Source organism: Ranitomeya variabilis, chromosome 6, assembly GCF_051348905.1.
Source record: "Ranitomeya variabilis isolate aRanVar5 chromosome 6, aRanVar5.hap1, whole genome shotgun sequence".
NCBI lineage: Eukaryota > Metazoa > Chordata > Amphibia > Anura > Dendrobatidae > Ranitomeya > Ranitomeya variabilis.
The window spans coordinates 64316770-64339908 of NC_135237.1; the positions used below are offsets into that span (position 1 = coordinate 64316770).

A 23139-nucleotide genomic window follows, 5' to 3' on the forward strand; every position below is an offset into this window, starting at 1 on the left:
TAACTAGTTAATAGCGGCGGGTGAATCGCGATTTCACCCGCCGCTATTGCGGGCACATGTCAGCTGTTCAAAACAGCTGACATGTCTCGGCTTTAATGCGGGCTCACCGCGGAGCCCTGCATCAAAGAGGGGGATCTGACCTCGGACGTACTATCCCGTCCGAGGTCAGTAAGGGGTTAAAAAATTGGAGGCAGCACACAGTTCAAAGGGAAAAAAGAGAGCTTTTGTATAATGGCCCATCATGGCGAAGATTTGGTTCATTAGTGAGAACCTTTCTCAAGGCTTCAATTTTTGAATATCTATCTATCTATCTTTTATATCCAAATACATCTTAGTTACTTTACTAGGTAATAGTTTTCTTTGTTCATAGATAGATATATACATAGATACTTACATTGATAGATAAACTATCAATTCCATTCATTTTATCTATCTACATTATCTATCTATCTATTGTGGAAGTTCAGCTCACTTAGCTGCTCCTTGAGGTAGACACAGACACACATGTGGTTAAAGTCTCTAGGTAGTTTATTATATCATAAACCAAAAACCCAAAATGGTAACAGAAAAACAGCCTGTCCAGCTCAAGAGAAAATAAACAGCTCACACACAGACTTGCCCAGTACTTCTGGAACAACGCATATGGCAGCTCTAATAGGAGCTTCAGTATGGAGACTTCCTTACCTCCACACAAAACAGACTGAGGAAAGAAAAACTGGCTGGACATTATTTCCCCAGCCACCCCCTGGAGGTGTAAATATAGTGAGTAGGCGTCCCGCCCATCTCTATACCTATTCACCTAAAAACCTGCCCATAACATGGCTGCTTAATTCCTTCAGCATATAGTATCCTGAAAAGAAATATATAAAAAATATATATAATATAAAATATGGGTTTCTAGATCACGGAGGAAAGCTATCTCTGTCACACATACAGTATCTCCGTTCACATACAGTGCCAGTGACCCTGTCACACTATCTATCTATCTATCTATCTATCTAAATAAAATGTGCCCCATATATTGAAAAGTATACATTTCAATGTCTAAAAGATTGTTTCAAAGACACAGAAGATACAGAAGATTAATATTTTGATGATAGATGCTCTTCTTGAAAAAAAATCTCATGTATGTGACATTAACATAGAATTGTTCCTGGTCTTTCACACAGAAACATTTATCCAGAACGTTGTGAAGGAGCTGGGCAAACATAAGTTTAACTTTGATAATCTCAGCGCTAAAGAGCTGGATGAACTAGCAGATGTCATAGCTGATACTCTACAGATTGTTGATGGAGATCAAGTTGGTGCTCGTAAATTTGGGATTGAAAGAGGAGGAGAAGTTAAAAGAGTGGAACTCTATGAATCCGAGGAACGTGATGAGGACAGAGAGATTAATCAGACTTCTCAAGGTATGGAATATGAGAACAGTATGGATACAAGATGATGTTTAAGGCCTTTCCCGACACATGGTCCACTTCTTTGATGAAAGCTCAGGAGCTTGCCCCATTAAAAATTTAAAAAATTCTGCAAATTTTAAAAATAAACATATTTGGTATCACTGCATCCATAAATGTTGTATCTTTCAAAATAAGATAAACAGTAACATAATTTACATACTTATATAGGTTGAAAAAAGACCTAGGTCCATCAAGTTCAACCTTTCTCCCACAATTAAACATTTTTGTCACTAAAATATCACTTCCTCTTGTGGTCGGCATTCCACAGTCTGACTGCTCTAACTGTAAAGAACACTTTCCCATTTAGCTGTCAGAATCGCCTTTCTTCCACCCGTAATGATTGCCCCTGGTTATTATGGTCTTTGGAAGGAATAAGTCATGTGCAAGTTCTCTCTACTGACCACACACATATATTTATACATGAAAGTGAGATCCTCTCTGAGGCATCTTTCTTCTAAGCTAAACAAGCCCAGCTTTGCAACCTCTCCTCACATGAGAGGCCTTCCATCCCTTGAAATAATCTAGTTGCCTGTCGTTGAACTGATTCTAACTGCTGAATAACCTTTTTAAAATGTGGAGCCCAAAACTGGGTCCCATATTCTAGATGTGGCCTCACCAGTGATTTATAAAGGGATAACAATACATTGGGATAACGGGATTTTCTCTCTTTTTATACATCCTAAAATCTTGTTTGCTTTTGCGGCTGCTGCTTGACATTGAGTGCTGCTGCTCAGCTTACTTGTAACCAAAATACCCAAGTCCTTCTCCTGTTCTGTAGTCCCGTGTATACTCCCATTTAATGTATATGGAGCAATAGGATTACTCCGTCCCAGGTGCATTACTCTACATTTATCAACATTATGCCTCATTTGCCAAGTGTTTGCCCATTCAGGTATTAAATCAGGAATGTGTTGCAATATTGTCGTGTCAAGGTCAGATTTTAAAATCCTACATAGTTTGGTTTCGTCAGCAAAGACTGACCCTTTACTCTCAATCCCATCCACAAGGTAATTAATAAAGAGGTTAAAAAGAATCGGACCTAGCACAGATCCCTGTGGTCCCCACTGCTGTCTATATCCCATTTAGAGAACATGCCATTTATGACAACTCTTTGTTTCCTATCATTTAGTGAATTCCTTACCCATCTGCATATAGTTTCCCCCAGTCCCTGCTTCTGTAGCTTCAGTATAAGGCTGTTATGTGGTACAGTATCAAATGCCTTTGCTATCAGTAATCACCGCAAAGAGAAAAAAATGGAAATGCCAGAATTGTGTTTTCCTGTTTTTTTCCGCAACACTGCAAAAAGATGCAATAAGAGGATATGAAACATTTTATATAACCCAAAATACTATTAATAAAAATGACAGGTGGCCACAGCGAGAATCAAGCCCTCACACAGTTCCATTAATGGAAATATAAAAACATTACATGTTCCAGAAATTGGTGACACAAGCAAAGTTTTTTTCACCACTTAAATGTAAAAAACTCTACTGTACTTGATTGGTATCACTATGATTGAAGGGACTTAGAGAATTGTGCGGCCAGTTTATTTTTATCGCACAATGAACGCTGTAAAAATTAGACCCAAAATCCACTGCACTTGTAATTGTTTTTCCCTTTTCCAGTATATTGAATGGTAAAACTAGTGGTGCCATTTTAAACTAGAATGTGTCCAGCAAAAACAAGTCCTCATATGGCTGTGTGGATGGAAAAATAAAAAAGTTAGTGCTCTTTGAATAAAGGGAGGAAATAACTAAAGTGTCAAAATGGAAAATCGCCTTTTCGGGAAAGGGTTTCAAACTTCCAATTCCACTGATAACTGAAAAAGAGGCATGGCGGAAAACAAATACAGCTCTGGCAAAAATTAAGAGACCTCTGCAAAATGTTGAGTTTGTCTGATTTTTTTTTATAGGTATATTTTTGAGTAAAATGTAAATTGTTCTTTTATTCTATAAACTTCTGACAACATGTCTCCAAATTTCCAAGCAATAAATATAGTTGTTTTTTTTTTCTGATAAAGAAAAATGGTCAAAACAAAACAGTGCTTTCAGAACTCAAATAATGCAAAGAAAACAAGTTCATGATCATTTAGATACAAGAATACTAATGTTTTAACTCAGGAAGAGTTCAGAAATCAATATTTTGTGGAATAACCATGATTTTTAATCACAGCTTTCATGCGTCTTGGCATGCTTTCCACCAGTCTTTCACACTGCTTCTGGTGCAATAATGTAAGCAGTTCTTCTTTGTTTGATGGCTTGTGACTATCCATCATCCTCTTGATTACATTCTAGAGGTTTTCAATGGCGTTCAAGTCTGGAGATTGGGCTGCCCATGACAGGGTTTTGATGTGGTGGTCTCTTAATTTTTGCCAGAGCTGTATATACTGCTCTGTGAGAGCTGCAATCCCGCAAAAGAGAGGTATATATATGGCGCCGCGATCGCACGAGCTCACGCTGAATGTGCCTGTGATCAGGTGCAGGTGTCGGTTCTATGCTAGCACCGATTGCAGACATTTAATCCCTCTGATGCCGCTGTCAACAGTGACTGACATCGAGGAGCATCGCACAGGGAGCTCTGTCTGCTTCCATCTGCCATGGGATGCTTTCGGGAAGGTGGCCTATGAGCACCTGCTAAGAGCAGGATCTGACACACCTCCCTGCCTGGCTCTGATGCCCTGCAGTTTAGAAGCATTGCAGAGTATCAGATCAGCCATCTATCAGTGTAAGGATGATGTCACATAGTGGGAAAATGTAAAAAGTAAAAAAAAAAAGTTATTAAAAATGTTTAAAATATTTTTTAAAAATCGCAAAATAAAGTACAAAAAAAAATAAAAAATATGAATTCAATAATTGCATTTATTTATGTAAAAAAATAAACAAAAAAGTACACATAAATGGTATTGCTGCATCTGGAACGACCTGACCTATAAAACTGTTACACTACTTAACCCCTTCAGTGAACACCATAAAAAAATGAGGCTAAAAACTATGCTTGATCATCAAACCGCTGAACAAATAGTGCAATAAAACGCAATAAAAAAGACGAATGTAAATAAACATGATACCGCTGAAAACGTCATCTTGTCCGCAAAAACAAGCCGCCATATTGCCAATATAAAAGTTATAGCTCTCAGAATAAAGCGGTTCAAAAGTAATTATTTTTTCTATAAAACTTAAAATCATGATATAAATGTGGTATTGTTGTAATCCTACTGACCCGAAGAATAGTCATCTATTTATCAATCTACTTATCAATTTTACCACATGCGGAAAGACAAGTGGTGCTCCTTCCCAGCCCTGCCTTGCGCCCAAACAGTAGTTTTCCATCACATATTGGGTGTTGGCACTCTCAGGAGAAATTGGACAACAAATTGTATGGTTCAATTTCTCTTGGTACACTTATGAAAATACAAAATTCGGGGGCTAAAAACATTGTTGTAGCAAAAATGTGATTTTTTTTATTTCCATGGCTCAATGTTCTAAACATATGTGAAGCACCTGAGGGTTCAACGTGCTTGATACACATCTTAATAAGTTTCCTGAGGGGTCTAGTTTCCAAAATGGTACTTGTAGGGGTTTTTCTCTGTTTAGACACATCAGAGGCAATCCAAACGTGACATGGCATCAGCTAATTATTCCAGCAAATTTTACATTCAAAAAGTCAAATGGTGCTCCTTTCCTTCCAAACCCTGCCATGCGCCCAAACAGTGGTTTTACCCCACATATGGGTTATCGGTGTTCTGAGGAGAAATTGCACAACAAATTGTATGGTCCATTTTCTCCTGATAATTAGGTGTTAGGGCTAGCGGAACGCACCAAATGAATATATAGATTTTATTATGATAGATGCGTTCGCAGCCCGGGGTCCACCATGCAGGAGAACCTGCTGCTAGCAAATAGCGGAACTAAATGGCGGTGTTAGCTAACTCTGTTACTTCACAGAGCAGCCGTGAACTCAAAGCACTGCGCCCTGTTAGACTCCACAGAGGCACAGGCTAACATTACCCCCCCTCCTAGGGCCCCCCCTTCCTTGGACCTCGCTACGCTCAAAGGCAGCAATGAGCTGCAGAGCCCGAATGCGCTCAGCAGGCTCCCAGGACCTATCCTCAGGACCGTAACCCTTCCAGTCCACCCAATAAAATTTTTTGCCACGAACCACCTTGCACCCCAAAATAGCGTTCACCTCGTAATCGTCCGTAGACGAACCCGATGTCCCGGCAGATGACTCGGAAAACCGGGACATGTATACAGGTTTCAAGAGGGACACATGAAAGGTGTCGGTGATACCCAGGCGTGGCGGAAGGGCTAAACGATAGACCACAGGGTTAACCTGTTTGAGGACCTTGAAAGGACCCAAGTAGCGAGGTCCAAACTTAGTGGACTCAACACGCAGCCTGATGTTACGGGCGGAGAGCCACACTAAGTCGCCAGGAGCAAAGGTCGGAGCGGGGCGCCGATGTGCATCGGCGAAGGACCTCATTCTCTCCTTGGAGGCCTGAATGGCATCCTGAGTGCGGTCCCAAATATCCCGTGCTTCCACAGCCCAGTCTGCCACCTTGGAGTCGGCAGAAGACACGGGCATAGGCACAGGTACCCGCGGATGCTGACCATAGTTGAGGAGGAATTGGGTTTGTCCAGTGGAGTCGGCTACCACATTGTTCAGCGCAAACTCTGCCCACAGTAGCAAGGACGCCCAGTCATCCTGCCTGGCTGAGACAAAATGTCGCAGATATGTGACCAAGGTCTGATTGGCCCTCTCTACCAATCCATTAGTCTCGGGATGATATGCGGAAGAGAGATTTAACTCAATGCTGAGAAGATGACAAAGCTCTCTCCAGACCCGAGACGCAAACTGGGGACCCCGGTCACTGACAATTTTGTCTGGCATACCATGTAGGTGGAAGATGTGCTTTATGAGCAACGCTGCCAAGGCCCGTGCCGAAGGTAACCGTGGAAGCGGCACCAAATGCACCATTTTGGGAAAATGATCAGTGATAACCCAAATGATGGTACAGCCCCGAGACTTTGGCAAACCCACCACAAAGTCCATCCCGACCATCTCCCAGGGCCTGTCTGCCACCGGCAATGGATAGAGTAACCCAGCTGGCCGCTGTCGAGGAGACTTATTTTTGGTGTAGGAGACACACGCCTGAATATAATCCCTGACATCACGGACCATATGTGGCCACCAGTACGTCCTCGCCAACAGCTCAGATGTCCTTTTTGTCCCAAAATGTCCACCCACCCTGGACGACTGAGCCCAAGAGAGAACCTCCGGTCGCAAACTGGATGGTACGAAAGTCTTGCCCGGAGGCACAGACTCTAGCAAAACCGGAGCTACGGTTCTCAGACTCTCAGTGGGGACAATAAGCCGAGGCTCCTCTTCCTCCTCCACAGATGACACAACGGAGCGAGAGAGAGCGTCGGCATGAATGTTCTTCTCCCCTGAAAGAAAATGGAGGGTGAAATGGAACCGGGAGAAGAACAAGGACCATCTAGCCTGAGAATTTAACCGCTGGGCTGTCTGCAGGTACACCAAATTTTTAAGGTCTGTGAAGACTTGGAAAGGAAAACGAGCTCCCTCCAAGAGATGTCTCCACTCCGAGAAAGCCAACTTCATGGCCAGCAACTCCCTGTTCCCGATGGAATAATTCCTCTCTGCTGGTGAGAAGGTCTTAGAAAAGAAGAAGCAAGGATGCCTCCGACCCTGAGCATCTTTTTGGAAGAGGACTGCTCCAGCACCAACAGATGAGGCATCCACCTCCATGATAAATGGTTTGTCTACATCGGGGCGATGTAGGATGGAAGCGCTAGCGAAGTGTGACTTTATGGAATTAAAGGCCTTGGAGACCTCCTCAGACCACAATTTGGGATTTGCTCCCTTCTTGGTAAGGGCAACCAAGGGAGCTACCAAAGTTGAGAAGTGTGGAATGAACTGTCGATAGTAGTTAATGAACCCCATAAAGCGCTGCACCGCTTTAAGAGAATGGGGTTCCTGCCAGTCCATCACAGCCTGTAGCTTGGCTGGATCCATAGCCAAACCCTGGGCAGAGATGATATAACCAAGAAATGGCAAGGACTCCTGCTCAAACACACACTTCTCCAACTTAGCATAGAGGGAGTTTGCCCGTAAGAGGTCAAAGACTTTGCGAACATCTCTCCGATGGGAGTCAATATCTGGAGAGTAGATGAGAACATCATCCAGATAGACTACGACCGAGGTGGTGAGCATATCCTGGAAGATGTCGTTCACAAAGTCTTGAAAAACGGCTGGGGCATTGCAGAGCCCGAAGGGCATCACCAGATACTCATAGTGCCCATCCCTGGTGTTAAAAGCCGTCTTCCATTCGTCCCCCTCATGGATGCGAATCAGGTTGTAAGCACCCCGCAGATCCAATTTTGTAAATACCCTTGCTCCCCGTAGCCTATCAAAAGCTCAGATATCAGGGGTAATGGGTACTTGTTCTTAATGGTGATGGCATTAAGACCCCTGTAATCTATACATGGACGCAGTTCTCCATTCTTCTTCTGAACAAAGAAGAACCCAGCCCCAGCAGGCGACACTGACTGCCTGATGAACCCTCTTGCCAGATTCTCTTGGATGTACTGAGACATAGCCTCCGTCTCCGGGAGAGATAACGGATAAACTCGACCCCGGGGAGGCTCACCACCAGGCAAGAGGTCAATAGGACAGTCATAGGGGCGGTGAGGCGGAAGGGTCTCCGCCGCCTTTTTGGAGAACACGTCCGCATGATACCAGTATTGTTTGGGGAGAGAGGATAGATCTGCGGGTACCTCTGTAGTAGCAACCTGAACGCACTCCCTTTGACACCTACCCTCACAAGACTCACCCCATTCCAAAATTCTGCCTGAGGACCACTCGCTATGTGGAGAGTGGTACCGTAACCAAGGTATTCCCAACAGGACCTCATCAATTCCCTCAGGTATGACGAGCAGAGATATTGTCTCCTGATGGGATGGCGACATGGACAGAGTAAAAGGAATGGTCTGGTGAGTTATCTGTGAGGGCAGTGTCGACCCATTCACCACTCGCACCGTAACTGGTTGCGCTAATGTAGGGGACAGGGACCTGGTGAGCTGTGCAGACGGGTGGAACCATTGTTGCCGGGAGTCGGGGTTCCGGGGGACGGATTTGAGGGGCGCATGGGAAGCCAGGCTCATGTGACAGGAGGCAGAGTGACGCAGGGAGAGGAGAGGATAAAAAGCAAAACGCGCGAAAGCAGGGACAGAGAAGCGCGGGAAATCTCTGAGGAGAGGAAACTGCAGCGCAGTTGTTGTGTGTGTGCAGGCCGCAGTGAGACTTGCTGGAAGCAGGGGGAGAACGTGCAACAGACACTGCGGGCAATTACCAGAGCCCCCAAAAAGAGGCGCACTCGTCGTCAGCGACCCCCCAGGCAGAGGGGTAGCGCTGATCAGCTCAGGGACAATATTACCGTGCTCCCCGGGAGCATCTTGCCACAGAGTGCTCCGGGCCCTCCTGGGTTTTTCTTAGCTGTGACTGATACCGATTATTCTGCTAATTCTTCTCAAAAAGACCCCTCTCTGGACGTGGAAACTGTTACCCCGGATCAACGTCCGCCTGTGGGAGGTAACGCAGCACCGCAAAAGACATTCTGGACTCGAATCTACACCTGGGCCCGTCAACGGAGGACACCTCCTTCCCCCGCCATCAGGACTACGTCGCTGACGGAGCTTCACCATCAGGACTACGCCGCTGACGGAGCTTCACCATCAGGACTGCATCGTTGAAACAACGCTGATAAGTGAACTTGGTTGACTTGTTCTTGTTAGTGGGTCACTAGTGAGGCGCTGTCGTGTTTCGCGGGTTTAGTTCAGGGCGCCTATATAGTAGATAGGATTTACTGTGAAATTGTGATCGTGTACCTAAGTTCCCTGCGTGGAAAACTGTTGTTATTTCTTTGTTGGGTTGAAAGTTAAAAAAACGTTATTTGCTTTCTGACTCCTCTTTGTCCCTGCATCCTTCTTTATCTGCGGTCTCTACATTTGGCGTAGTCGGCAGGATGCAGGATCCAAAGAGGGAGCCAGAAGATACGGAGGATGGGGCTGGCCCGAGAGCGTCTCTCTCATTGGGGGCCATGTTGAATAACCTGCCCAAGTTTAATGGGAGCAACATGTTGTTGTGGAGTTGGACTGAAAGGATGCGGGGGCTGCTGAGGATGCATCCTATGACCCTGGCCCTGGAAGCAGAGGTGGCCATTATGGCCTTAGACAGAGAGGCCCGAGATGCAGTGATGTTGAGACCCCCCACAGAGCGGAATACTTTTACCGGGGTGTTAAATGTGTTAGAGGGGACGCACGGGGATCCCACCGACGTGGGAGAGCTGTGGGCCCGGTTGTTTGGACGGCGACAAAAAGAAGGCGAGACTGTCACTCAGTACATGAATGCTCTGCAAGAGCTAAACATTGCAATCGTGTGGAAAGATGGTATGGGGATGGGACATGTTGACGTGACCCTGCGCGACCAACTGGTGACGGGACTGCAAGATGAGTTGACCAAACAGGCTCTACGTGAACGAGTGCGGGTCGACCCGCGCCTGACTTTCTCCGACATAGGCAATGAGGCCCGCACCCGGGAGCAAGAGAGGGGGGTGACGGTCCTGACAGGAGAGACTCGGGTTATCCAGACCGCTGCACCAGGAGGGGGTGAGCCGTCGTGGGTTCAGGAGATGCGGCAGGAGCTCAAACAAATCAGGGACGAACTGGCTGAAGTTAAAAAGAATGCGCGAAGCCCAAGGGAGCTACCCCGGGGGCAAGGGTCTGGGAGTCCAGCTCGTGGCGCCCGTCCAGGATATTATCCGGTCCCCGGTGCTTGCTATGGTTGCGGGGAGGCAGGGCATTTCACACGGGAGTGCCCCCGGAGAGGGAGGGCCTCGTCCCGTCAGGCGTTAAACTAGAGGGCTCCGAGCTAAGGGGACGACGCTCGGAGCCAGAGTCCCCGCGGATGGGTGGTGAAAGTCCCGGAAATTTGGTTGCCAGCTGCCCCCTGGTTTGGGCAGAGTTTGAAGGGCGGGCTGTCTGTTGTCTGGTGGACACCGGGTCCCAAGTCACGACTATGCCCGAGGCTTATTTTAGAAAACACTTTCCTTTGACAGTCAGACCCCAATGGGGTCCCGTAATTCGGTTACAGGCCACCAATCAGCTGCCCATCCCAGTGGAAGGGGTCACCTGGATGCAAATATCTTTATGTGGGAAGGACCTGGGCCGCCGGGGGGTTGTGTTAACACGGGGAGATCCCGGCCCACAACATACTGTGACCTTGGGGATGAACGTATTGAAAGATTTTGGCAGTTTTCTGTTAGGGGAGACTACGCAAGAGACACTCAATCAGTGGGGGACCAGTACACCTCAGGGCTCCGTGTTCAGACAGTTAGTGAGGGAAGTCCGAGTACAAGAGACCTGTCAGGAGGGAGACATACTAGGGAGAGTAATTACTTCCCCGACAGCAAAGGTGACGTTCCCCCCAGGACAGACTGTTATATCCCTGCCCATACGAGCTCGCATCCCTCTAGAAGGAGTACAAGTACAGATTGAGCCCACCTTTACATCCCCTTTGCCCACAGGACTGCTGGTGGCCCGATCCCTGGCTACTGTTAAAAATGGGGCCGTACCAGTGCGATGTGTGAATGTGGACGAACACGATGTCGTGCTACGGGTCCGAAGTGAGATGGCCAAAGTGTTACGACCTTTAGAAGTGATGCCCCCTCCAGATACTTTGCAGTTAACGGTGGATTCCCCTGATCCCTGGATGGTCAGTGTCCGGTCTACGCAGGATCCTGAGCCAATAGCGTTTCGAAAGGGTCAAACTATTCTGGAGCACATGCGGACGGAATTGTCGGGCCTGGATCCATCACAGATCTCACAAGTGCAGCGACTCCTTGGACATTATGCTAAAGTGTTCGCACAAAATGAAGATGATTTTGGCTGTACCACGGCCATCGAACATGGAATTCCGACCGGAGATACAGTGCCCATCAGGGAGCGGTACAGACAGATTCCCCCACAGATGTACCAGGAAGTAAAGACGTTGTTAGGCCAGATGCTACAAAAGGGAGTGATCCGCGAGAGTCAGAGCCCGTGGGCTGCCCCGATCGTGCTGGTGCGGAAAAAGGACGGCACGCTCCGGTTCTGTGTGGACTATCGTAAGCTAAATGCATGCACCGTCCGAGACTCTTATCCACTTCCCCGTATCGAGGAGTCTCTCTCCGTGCTGGGTCGGGCCAAATATTTTTCCACCTTAGACCTAGCCAGCGGATACTGGCAGGTCCCGATGACAGAAGCAGATCGTCCTAAGACAGCGTTTATCCTTCCCATGGGACTATTCGAGTTCAATCGAATGCCGTTTGGGCTGGCCAACGCTCCAGGCACCTTCCAACGATTAATGGAGCGGTGTCTGGGGGATTTGAACTTCGAGGCCACTCTCATTTATCTGGATGACATCATCATCTATGCTCCAACATTCGAGGAACATCTGTGCCGACTGGAGCAGGTACTAGACCGGTTGCTGAAATACGGGCTTAAGGTGAAGCCCCAGAAGTGTCACTTGTTCCGGGAACAGATCGAGTACCTGGGGCATGTGGTGTCCGCCGAAGGAGTCCGGCCATCGCAGGAGAAGATTGCCGCAATCCAGGAGTGGCCCACACCGGAGACCGCCAAGGATGTACGGGCGTTCTTGGGCCTCGCTGGGTACTACCGGCGCTTCGTGAAGAACTTTGCTCGCCGTTCTCACAATCTACAAGTCCTGCTGAAAGGAAGCTCCCCCAAGGAACGGGGAAGAAGATACAATGGCAGGAGCCACAAGAAGCAGCGTTCCGGGACTTGAAGACAGCTCTCATGGAGCCGCCGGTGTTGGCTTATGCGGACTTTTCGCAACCGTTCATCCTACACACCGACGGCAGCTCTCAGGGATTGGGGGCTGTGTTGTCTCAGGTTCAGGATGGGCGGGAGAGAGTGATCGCCTATGCAAGTCGGTCTCTTCATGACTCTGAGTTGAACCCGGACAATTATAGTTCTTTCAAGGTGGAGCTGCTGGCCGTGGTGTGGGCTATGACGGAGCGGTTCGCTGAGTACCTGGCCGGTTCCGAGGTGCTGATACGCACGGATAACAACCCATTGGCACATCTGGAAAATGCGAAATTGGGTGCCCTGGAACAGCGCTGGGTAGCCCGGATGGCCAAGTACAGATGCCGTATCCTCTACAAGCGAGGAGCGGAGAATGTTCATGCTGACGCGTTATCTCGTCTGCGGAAGAACCCCCCAAGAACTAACCGAGATGAGGAGCTGGAGGGAGAAGAAATCCCCTACGCCATCGGGGGCGCTGCTCGGACGGCTGTGAGCCGGGAACAGACCGGGAACGGAACGGCTACAGGACTGTTGGTTCAGAGTCGGGACGAATGGATACGGCTGCAACAGGAAGACCAGGAACTAGCTCCATTGCGACAGTGAATAACGAATGGTCTATTGCCCGTGAGAACCCCTGGACAAACTCTCCCGTCAGACCTGAACCTTCTTCTGCGGCAGTGGGAGCGCCTAACTCTTCAGGACGGGCTCTTATGCCACTTAACCATGGCTCAGGCAGATTCCGAGCCGACCTGGCAGATGGTCTTACCAGGGCCCGTGGTGGCCGCAGTTGCTAAAGAAGCTCATGAGTCCGGGGCACACTTCGGAGTGAAGAGGACGTTTAAGTGGCTGCAAACTCGGTTCTATCATCCTCGGCTGCTTGCGGAAGTACAAACTGCCTGTAGACAATGTCGACAATGTGAGCTAACCAAGTCACCGGAGGAAAGGGCGCCTGTGCAGAGCATCACGACGTCTGCCCCTTTTGAAGTATTAATGATAGACTACATTACCATTGGAGCAGCGCATCAAGGCTACGAACACTGCCTCGTTATGGTAGATCATTTTTCAAAATTCGCGGTAGTCACCCCTACCCGTGATCAGACAGCTGAGTCGGCGGCGAGCGCTATCTGTAAGAACTTTATTCAAGTTTACGGCTGTCCGAGGCGAATACATTCGGATCAAGGCGCCTGTTTCTTGGGCAAAGTCATGGAAGAGCTGCATCGCCTCTACGGCATTGATAAGTCACGCACCACACCGTATCACCCCCAGGGAATTGGGGCTTGTGAGCGGTTTAACCGGACTTTGCTTCAAATGCTGCGTGCGCTAGAACAAGATCAGAAGGCCCGCTGGCCGGAGTATGTGTCTGACCTAGTGTGGGTCTACAACAATAGAGTTCATCAAGTCACAGGACGCACCCCGTATGAAGTGGTCTTTGGGCGCCCAGGAAAAGGCATGACAGATCTGGAACTGTCTTCGGAGGAAGAAGGCCCCCGAACAGGGATGGCTTCGTGGGTGCGTGATCATCGGCATCGGCTGCAGACCTTACACCGACTGGTACACACTCGAATTCGGGAAGTGGAGCATCGGAGCACCCCTACAGCAAAACCCCCAGAGTTCCGGCCAGGTGATCGAGTACTCGTTCGAGAGCAAAGACCGCAAAACAAGTTAGACCATCGTTGGGAAAAAACACCCTATCGGGTGCTTCGCCGTATAGACCCGCATGGACCTGTATATGAAGTGCAGTCTGAGGCCCCCGGAAGTACAGGTACTCGCATTCTTCATCGCAACATGCTCCGGTTGTGTCGCTCTGTTGACTCGGACACCCCGGAATCCGCAATCAGGGAAGAGCCACCTACGACTGAGTCCCCCAACAACCATTGGTGGGATGAAGAAGATGATGAAGAAGAAGAACGGCGTCAAAATACTCCCCCTGACCAGTCACCCTTCCGCTGACGACATTCCCCCAACACCCCCTACACAAGGACCCGAGCCACGACGTTCTGAACGTTCTACTGCCGGTAGACCCCCAACTCGCTACAGTCCTGACTTACACACTAGACAGACCCAAGTGTGGAACAACCCGTCAGATGGGCGACCTGTCAGTGCGAAGGCCTCGCCCGGGGACTGGCGAGCATACAGGGTGGGGGAATGTAGGGGACAGGGACCTGGTGAGCTGTGCAGATGGGTGGAACCATTGTTGCCGGGAGTCGGGGTTCCGGGGGACGGATTTGAGGGGCGCATGGGAAGCCAGGCTCATGTGACAGGAGGCAGAGTGACGCAGGGAGAGGAGAGGATAAAAAGCAAAACGCGCGAAAGCAGGGACAGAGAAGCGCGGGAAATCTCTGAGGAGAGGAAACTGCAGCGCAGTTGTTGTGTGTGTGCAGGCCGCAGTGAGACTTGCTGGAAGCAGGGGGAGAACGTGCAACAGACACTGCGGGCAATTACCAGAGCCCCCAAAAAGAGGCGCACTCGTCGTCAGCGACCCCCCAGGCAGAGGGGTAGCGCTGATCAGCTCAGGGACAATATTACCGTGCTCCCCGGGAGCATGTTGCCACAGAGTGCTCCGGGCCCTCCTGGGTTTTTCTTAGCTGTGACTGATACCGATTATTCTGCTAATTCTTCTCAAAAAGACCCCTCTCTGGACGTGGAAACTGTTACCCCGGATCAACGTCCGCCTGTGGGAGGTAACGCAGCACCGCAAAAGACATTCTGGACTCGAATCTACACCTGGGCCCGTCAACGGAGGACACCTCCTTCCCCCGCCATCAGGACTACGTCGCTGACGGAGCTTCACCATCAGGACTACGCCGCTGACGGAGCTTCACCATCAGGACTGCATCGTTGAAACAACGCTGATAAGTGAACTTGGTTGACTTGTTCTTTTTAGTGGGTCACTAGTGAGGCGCTGTCGTGTTTCGCGGGTTTAGTTCAGGGCGCCTATATAGTAGATAGGATTTACTGTGAAATTGTGATCGTGTACCTAAGTTCCCTGCGTGGAAAACTGTTGTTATTTCTTTGTTGGGTTGAAAGTTAAAAAAACGTTATTTGCTTTCTGACTCCTCTTTGTCCCTGCATCCTTCTTTATCTGCGGTCTCTACACTAGCATAACCAGGGGTATTGCTTGACGTTGGGCAAAGGCGGAAGACATAAAATTGCCCTCTGCCCCAGAATCCACGCAAAGCTCTACTGAGTGGGAAGATGAGCCAATAATAATTGTCCCCTTAAAGGACAATTTTGAGGCAAACGTTGCCGTATCTAGTGTACCTCCACCGACTACCACTAGAGGCTGACGTCTCCTCGACCACTGGGAACATCTGGTGGCAAGATGTCAAGTCTGCTGGCAAACATGACAGACCTTGGGTGCCCAAGCGGTCCGGGACTTAGAACCCGCTCGAGACACCTCCCTGGACTCATGTGACTCAGGAACCTGGACCGGAGATTCCAGAGGTTTGGCGAAGGTGGGAGCCAGCCGAAACCTCTGCCTACACTGGGCTCGTTCTAACCTCCGCTCGTTAAAACGGACCTCAATACCGGTAGAGACAGTTATTAACTCCTCCAGTGTGGCTGGAATCTCCCTAGGGGCCAGAGCGTCCTTAATGTGATCAGCCAGCCCCCTCCAAAATATGGGAATAAGGGCTTTATCCGACCACTCCAGCTCTGAAGCTAAAGTTTGGAAACGGATGGCAAATTGGCTGACCAAGGACTCACCCTGAGTTAATGCCAGCAGTTGGAGCGCCATATCATGGGTGACTTGAGGTCCTAGGAAGACCTGTTTCAGAGTGCTCAGAAACAACGAAGCACTCTGCACCACACGATCGTCACGCTCCCACAGCGGCGTAGCCCATTCCAACGCCCTGTCCGACAAGAGGGACACAATAAATCCCACCTTAGCCCGCTCTGTGGGAAAATGTGCAGCCAGTAGCTCGAGGTGAATAGAGCACTGACTCACGAATCCCCTACAAGATCTGTTTTCTCCAGAAAATTTTTCTGGCAGCGGGAGGCGCGAAAATGTTGGAACAGGGGTGGCAATGGACAAGGTTGCTGCAGCCACGCTAGCAGCCTGTACAGCAACTGCGGAAATATCCACAGCTGAGGTTGAGCTCTCGAGAGTCGCCAACCTACCCTCCAGCTGCTGGATATACCGCAAAGATTGCTGTATGTCCGCCATTTACTAGCCAGACCCTGGCGCTAGTATTCTGTTAGGGCTAGCGGAACGCACCAAATGAATATATAGATTTTATTATGATAGATGGGTTCGCAGCCCGGGGTCTACCGTGCAGGAGAACCTGCTGCTAGAAAATAGCGGAACTAAATGGCGGTGTTAGCTAACTCTGTTACTTCACAGAGCAGCCGTGAACTCAAAGCACTGCGCCCTGTTAGACTCCACAGAGGCAAAGGCTAACTGCCTAAACAAGAGCAGTCAGTGGTCATGCATGCACACGAAACTCCTCGCCGGAGGTGCCAGCATTCTAGGGGCTTATTTCGGCCAGGTCCCTGAATACCCAAGCATACAAACTCCTCGCCAGAGGTGCCAGCATTCTAGGGGCTTATTTCAGCCGGGTCCCTGAACGCACTCATACAAGACCACACTGGCGCAAAGTACATAAATAAAGAGCAATACTAGCGCATGGCCGTGTGGCCATGCGAGCCTTAAATAGTTGCAGCACGTACAGGACCTTCCAGAAAGGACCAATGAGAGGCTGCCACAGAGCGTGAGCACCTACAGGACCTTAGCTGCAGTGTCTGATCATGTGACCCTCGATCTCCACTGAGAGATCTTACTCTGGGCATGCTCAGAACGAGAAAAGCAGGACTTAGTCCCAGAAGCGTCTGCTCGCCGCTGCCCAGCACTGACTTCAATGGCAGATGCAGGAAAAGCAGCAGTAACTCTCTGTACACAGTCAGACTGAGCGAGATGCTGGGACCGACGTCTCCGCTGAGCAGACTCCACTGCGGCAGGAGAAGAATGGGAGACCGCAGCGGAGATGGCCCGTGATTCCCCCTGTGCAGAGATGGGAACTCAAACTCTAACATTAGGTCTAAAGGAAAAATTTTGTGAAAAAAAAGTTAAATGTTTATTTTTTCCCTCCACATTCCATTAATTCCTGTGAAGCACCTGAATGGTTAATACACTTCTTGAATGTAGTTTTGAGCACCTCGAGAGGTGCAGTTTTTAGAATGGATATTGGATATTTTCTGTCATATAAACCCCACAAAGTCACTTCAAATGTGATGTGGTCCCTAAAAAAATGGTTTTGTAAATTTTGTTGTTAAAATGAAAAGTCGCTGGTCAACTTTTAACCCTTACAACGTCCTAACAAAAAAAATTATGCTTCCAAAATTGTGCTGATGTAGACATGTGGGAAGTGTTATTTATTATCTATTTTGTGTGATATAACTCTATGATTGAATGACACAAAAATAAAAAATTTGAAAATTCTGATTTTTTCACAAATAAACGTAAGTCAAATCAAAGAAATGTTACCACTATCATGAAGTACAATATGTTCAGAAAAAAACAGTCTCATAATCATTGGGATCCGTTGAAGCGTTCCAGAGTTATAACCTCATAATTGACAGTGGTCGGAATTGAAAAAATTGTCCCGGTCAGGAAGGTGAAAACAGGGTTTGGGGTGAAGGCATTAACGCATTTGTCACAAGTTCCTATTAGGACATCTAACATTTTGTATGTAACCCTGAAACACTATAAAATATATGGATTTAAAGGTTTATCTTTAATTTTAAAAAATACACAAATTACTAAAAATATCACATCCATTAAACCTACGCATTCTGTGTCTCGTCAGTGAGATACTGGATGGCTCGGTAAAGGGTTAAGAGTCTGTGCGCTATATAATATATTTGCACTTACATCCTGTGTTCAGTCATCTGTTTACTGTGTGAATATGTGTTGGTGCTGCATCCACCGTAAAAGAAAATACACGATAAAATCTAAAACATTCATTTTAGAAAGATGTACGGTATATCTCACTCTGTGCACTGGAAACACATCGGAAATGACACGCTTTGTAGTCAGTCGCTTGACACCTGTGACCTGCAATCAATAGCCTGATGCTGGAGAGTGCGGGAAACTAACCTTGAAAACTTGTTGTTAAGCACTAAATTTGCACAAAAAGTGTGTTCGGTTTTCTATGAAGCGAAAAGAATATTTACATAATCCCCTTCTACAAGATCAATGTATTGATTTCCTGATGTGAAGTTCAGTAACTGGTATAACAACAAGTCTTCACCTCAGTGCCAATGAGCTGATGCTAAAGGCTGTATCATTTATGTATTGCATATATTAATATAATTATGCTTTAGAATAGAAATTAAATGGTGTATAGATTTACTTCCTCTTATGTAAGTCATGAAAACTCATCTATAAACAGCAAAACACATCACATATTTAAAAAAAATATATATAAGTTGGAGTTGGTAATAATAATAATAATTTCTTAAAATTTAACTATGTATAGAAAAAAATGTGGAAAGAAGAATTATCTGTAGTATTTTTCTGGCTGCAGTACGTTCTACAAATTAATGTATGAAATAGAAAATTCACCAATTACCTCCTAATTTTCTTCACTTAAGCAAGACACACTAACGTTAATGAGATCTTTTCTGAATTTTTCACCCACTCTTTATTTTGGCCTACATATAGTGATGTAAAATACTGACCAAATAGTGAATGTGGCCTTATAGGAGATAGCTTACCATCACTTCATTATTGGTAGGGATCAGACTAAGGATTCAAAGCTCCCCCAATTCTTAAAATGTTTCCTTGCACAGAAACTATTTGTTACTTAAATGGGGCTATAGGACCTTATTGCTTTTTTGGCACAGCGGGTGGATGAGAGTGCCAATGTACAAAATCTTGTAAGCTCTTGATAGAAAGGTCCTCATTTCTGTTAAAAGGAACCTGTCAAGCGATTTATGGCGTCCAAACCACGGGCTGCATAAATCAGATCCAGGCTGCACGATTGCAATCAGATAAATTTTTCTCTAAAACGCTTTGGCGTTTCAAAGAGAGTATGGTTAAAAGATTTGATCTGGGACTATTATTATTATTATTTATATAGCATCATTGATTCCATGGTGCTGTACATGAGAAGGGGTTACAAACAAAATACAAAATTACAATGAACAAACTAAAAATGACAGACGAGTACAGAAAGGAGAGGGACCTGCCCTTCTGGACTTATGGTCTACAGGACAATGGGGAAGGAGGCAGTAGGTTGGGGGTTGTGGAAGCCTTTGTCGTGGTGAGGTGGCAGCGGGGTCATTGCAGACTGTAAGAGATGGGTTTTCAAGTTCCGTCTAAAAGTTCCCAGTGTGGTGGATAATCAGACTTATTACCTCCGCTACACAGCTCGTAATCACGTGCGCTATCCTACCAGGGTTCCTCCTTCGCAAGCATTCAGTTCTGGTGAAGGTCACTAGTAGGACCGAAAACGTTTAACAACAATGAATTCAAAATAAAATAAAAGGAATTTAACTCTCACAAAATATTGCTATCTGAGTGCCAAGTTACTTTGATACTGTTCTTTACGAGCTGGATACCCTACTTGGGCACCTCATCCTTTATTTCAAGAGTGCCATATACTATCTTGTACATCGGCAGTATGTGCCATACATTCTAAGAAAGGATCATTCCAGTGGTGTTATCAGCCTCATGAAAATTGAAAGCAATGCTCAATGCTAAACCAATTATTATTTAATTCAGTGTAACCAACATAATTATATTTGTTAATTGGATTTTCATATTTTTTTTGAAGGTCAGGAAACAAGCAAGAAACAGTCACAGTATGGAACAAAGGTGCGTTTCATTATCATCTATATATATAATTGTCTAAGGGTTTTTCTGTAGATGTCATAATGGTTGCCATGGCGACGATGATGTCATAAAGGTTGCCTCGACCAATCAGCGACGGGCACAGTCTGCCACGAATTCTGGAATCATCATTGTCCATATACTGCAGGGACATGCATATTCTAGAATACCCGATGCGTTAGAATCGGGCCACAATCTACTATATATATAATTGTCTAAGGGTTTTTCTGTCTGTCAGTCTGTCTGTCCTGGAAATCCCGCGTCTCTGATTGGTCGAGGCCGCCAGGCCTTGACCAATCAGCGACGGGCACAGCATGGCGACGATGATGTCATAAAGGTTGCCTCGACCAATCAGTGATGGGCACAGTCTGCCGTGAATTCGCCTCGACCAATCAGCGACGGGCACAGTATCGACGTAGATGTCATAATGGTTGCCATGGTGACGATGATGTAATAAAGGTTGCCTCGACCAATCAGCGACGGGCACAGTCTGCCGCGAATTCTGGAATCATCATTGTCCATATACTACGGGGACATGCATATTCTAGAATACCCGATGCGTTAGAATCGGGCCACAGTCTAGTCATTTTATATTCTTCTTTTTACTTGTGTTTTCTCAGGTCTGACAAACTATATTTAGATGTATAATTAGGAATAATAGTGAGAATGTAACAAATAAATCATTTCGCCTGGAATTGGGCAATTGGGTTATATATCTATATTTTATTTTGAGGATTATTACTTAAAATTCTTCCTCTTTCAAGCTTGGAATAACTCTAATAGTAATTGTAAATATTACAGATGTTAGGAACACATTTATTAAAAAGTAAGAAGCATAGAGGCAGATCCATTAAGACTCGCGTTGCTCATGCCAGTCTTACTGAACAAGCTCGCTGAAGTACAGTTTGCCCAATTTCACTAAGAAAGGAAACTTTTCATGAATTTGATGGGTGGGCGACATCACACCCAACCTACCTGTGCCCATATTCACATAGCTGGCCATTACTGGCATGAAATTGGCAATAAAAGGTGTGATATTGCTACATAGTAAAGGGAGTGTATCACCTAACCCATAACACTAATCCTTAGATCAGGTTAACCCTAACTCTAACCGTGAAATCAGGTTTTCTTGTTAGATGTATTTTTTTATGGAGAAGATAGATTTAATCAAGTCAAATGAAAGGTTCTCCAATGAATCTCTGTCTACCAAATCTGAAAATCTAAAGATACCCGCTGAAATCCACAGGTGGAACATATGTGGTTTCAAGCTATTTGGGATTAAATGTTGGTAAATGAAGGAGATCATTGCCGAATTAGGGAAGGCAAATCCAAAACATTTCATGCATGAGAGCCATATTTCTCTTGTGAATGGCCCCAAAAGAGGGGACATCAACTTAATTGGACGATTAGCCACAAAAGGGAGATTGGATGTACATGGGCCATCCACAATTTTTCAATCTCAGTACATTTGTTATATTCCCATAGTGAGGCTCACAAGGGAATCCTTCTGAGATGGGCTGCCCAGTAATATTTTGTAATAGCTAGAACCGAGAGACCCTCTTGCAATCTATGTGTAGTTAAGATTTGTTTAGAGTGGGCCTAGAACTTTCTTTGATTGAAAGGGAACTTTCCAAAGGACTAGCCAACTAGGGCCTCCCCCAGGCAATTAAAGCATATTAAGTGAATAATAATCTGTAAAACTAAGAAATGGCAGTAAACAAGTTATGAAAGAGAACCTGTTAGCAGGATTTTGCTAAGTAAACTACAGGCATTGTCAAGTTGGCATTGTTATACTGATTAAAATGATACCTTGATTGATGAAATCCGTCTAATGGTTGTTGCTTAATCTATTTTTTTAGGTTTCAGTTAATGAGATTCTGGGGCGGCCTGTGGGTGGGTCTTTATGTGGTGCTCTGCATACATATTCTTCTGTATAGACTCATGACAGGTGACTGATCTTTCCGTGACCTACCTCTTATTTTACATAATCTATATATATAATTGTCTAAGGGTTTTTCCGTCTGTCTGTCTGTCTGTCTTTCTGTCTGTCTGTCTGTCTGTCTTTCTGTCTGTCTGTCTGTCCTGGAAATCCCGTGTCTCTGATTGGTCGAGGCCGCCAGGCCTTGACCAATCAGCGACGGGCACAGTATCGACGTAGATGTCATAATGGTTGCCAAGGCGACGATTATGTCATAAAGGTATACTACGGGGACATGCATATTCTAGAATACCCGATGTGTTAGAATCGGGCCACAATCTAGTACAAATATAATATTGTAGGCTTATAAAAAAATTACATCCAGCAAAATGCCTCTGGCGGCGGTGCCTGCGCAGTAGAGTTCCAAAGGTGCTCTTACCGATAGATGCTACTGCGCAAGTGCCGTCACCATTTAGTTGCAGCCAAATTTTTCCTCCAGCAAAATGGCATCGGTGCTTGCGAAGTGGCATATATTGGTAAGAGATAGATGCTACTGCCCAAGTGCCGGTGGCATTTTTCTGGATGTAAAAAATGTTTTCTAAGTCCACAATATTTTATGCATTATGTAAAAGAAGGATCAGTGACCTCTCATAAGCCCATAAGGGTGCATATGTAAGCAGAGCTGACATGTGCCCCTAACAGCCGTGGGTAAAATTGCGATTCACTCGCAGCTGTTAACATGTTAAATGCCGCTGTCAAACTCTGACAGCAACATTTAACATGAATGCGCAGGAAGTGCTTCATTACCTCCTCCCATCGGCGCCCGTTTCACAAGACTGTGGGTCGCCAATGGGTTGGCATGACAACTCGGGGTCAGCAGGAGACCCGTGTGGTTGTCACAACCGGATGAGCTGTAAGCGCCGCCCAGTGGTCAGGCACCATCCCTATCTATCCCCAATCTGCAGAATCTCCTTATCCTATTAATACCCCAATACTGAGATGCTGCTGCCATATTTGTCCCTGCCACTGCACATACTGTGTGGCACTTTG

The 23139-nt window shown here is 46.5% G+C and overlaps 1 protein-coding gene across 1 annotated transcript in view; it reads left to right on the top strand.

Moving 5' to 3' along the window:
- Positions 1-23139, top strand: part of PTPRN2 (protein tyrosine phosphatase receptor type N2) — a 1208901-nt gene that overhangs the window by 376157 nt on the left and 809605 nt on the right. The window contains exons 7-8 of the mRNA XM_077268574.1: positions 1170-1409; positions 20116-20156. Coding sequence (XP_077124689.1) covers positions 1170-1409; positions 20116-20156 — 281 coding nt within the window. The remainder of the gene's footprint in view (positions 1-1169; positions 1410-20115; positions 20157-23139) is intronic.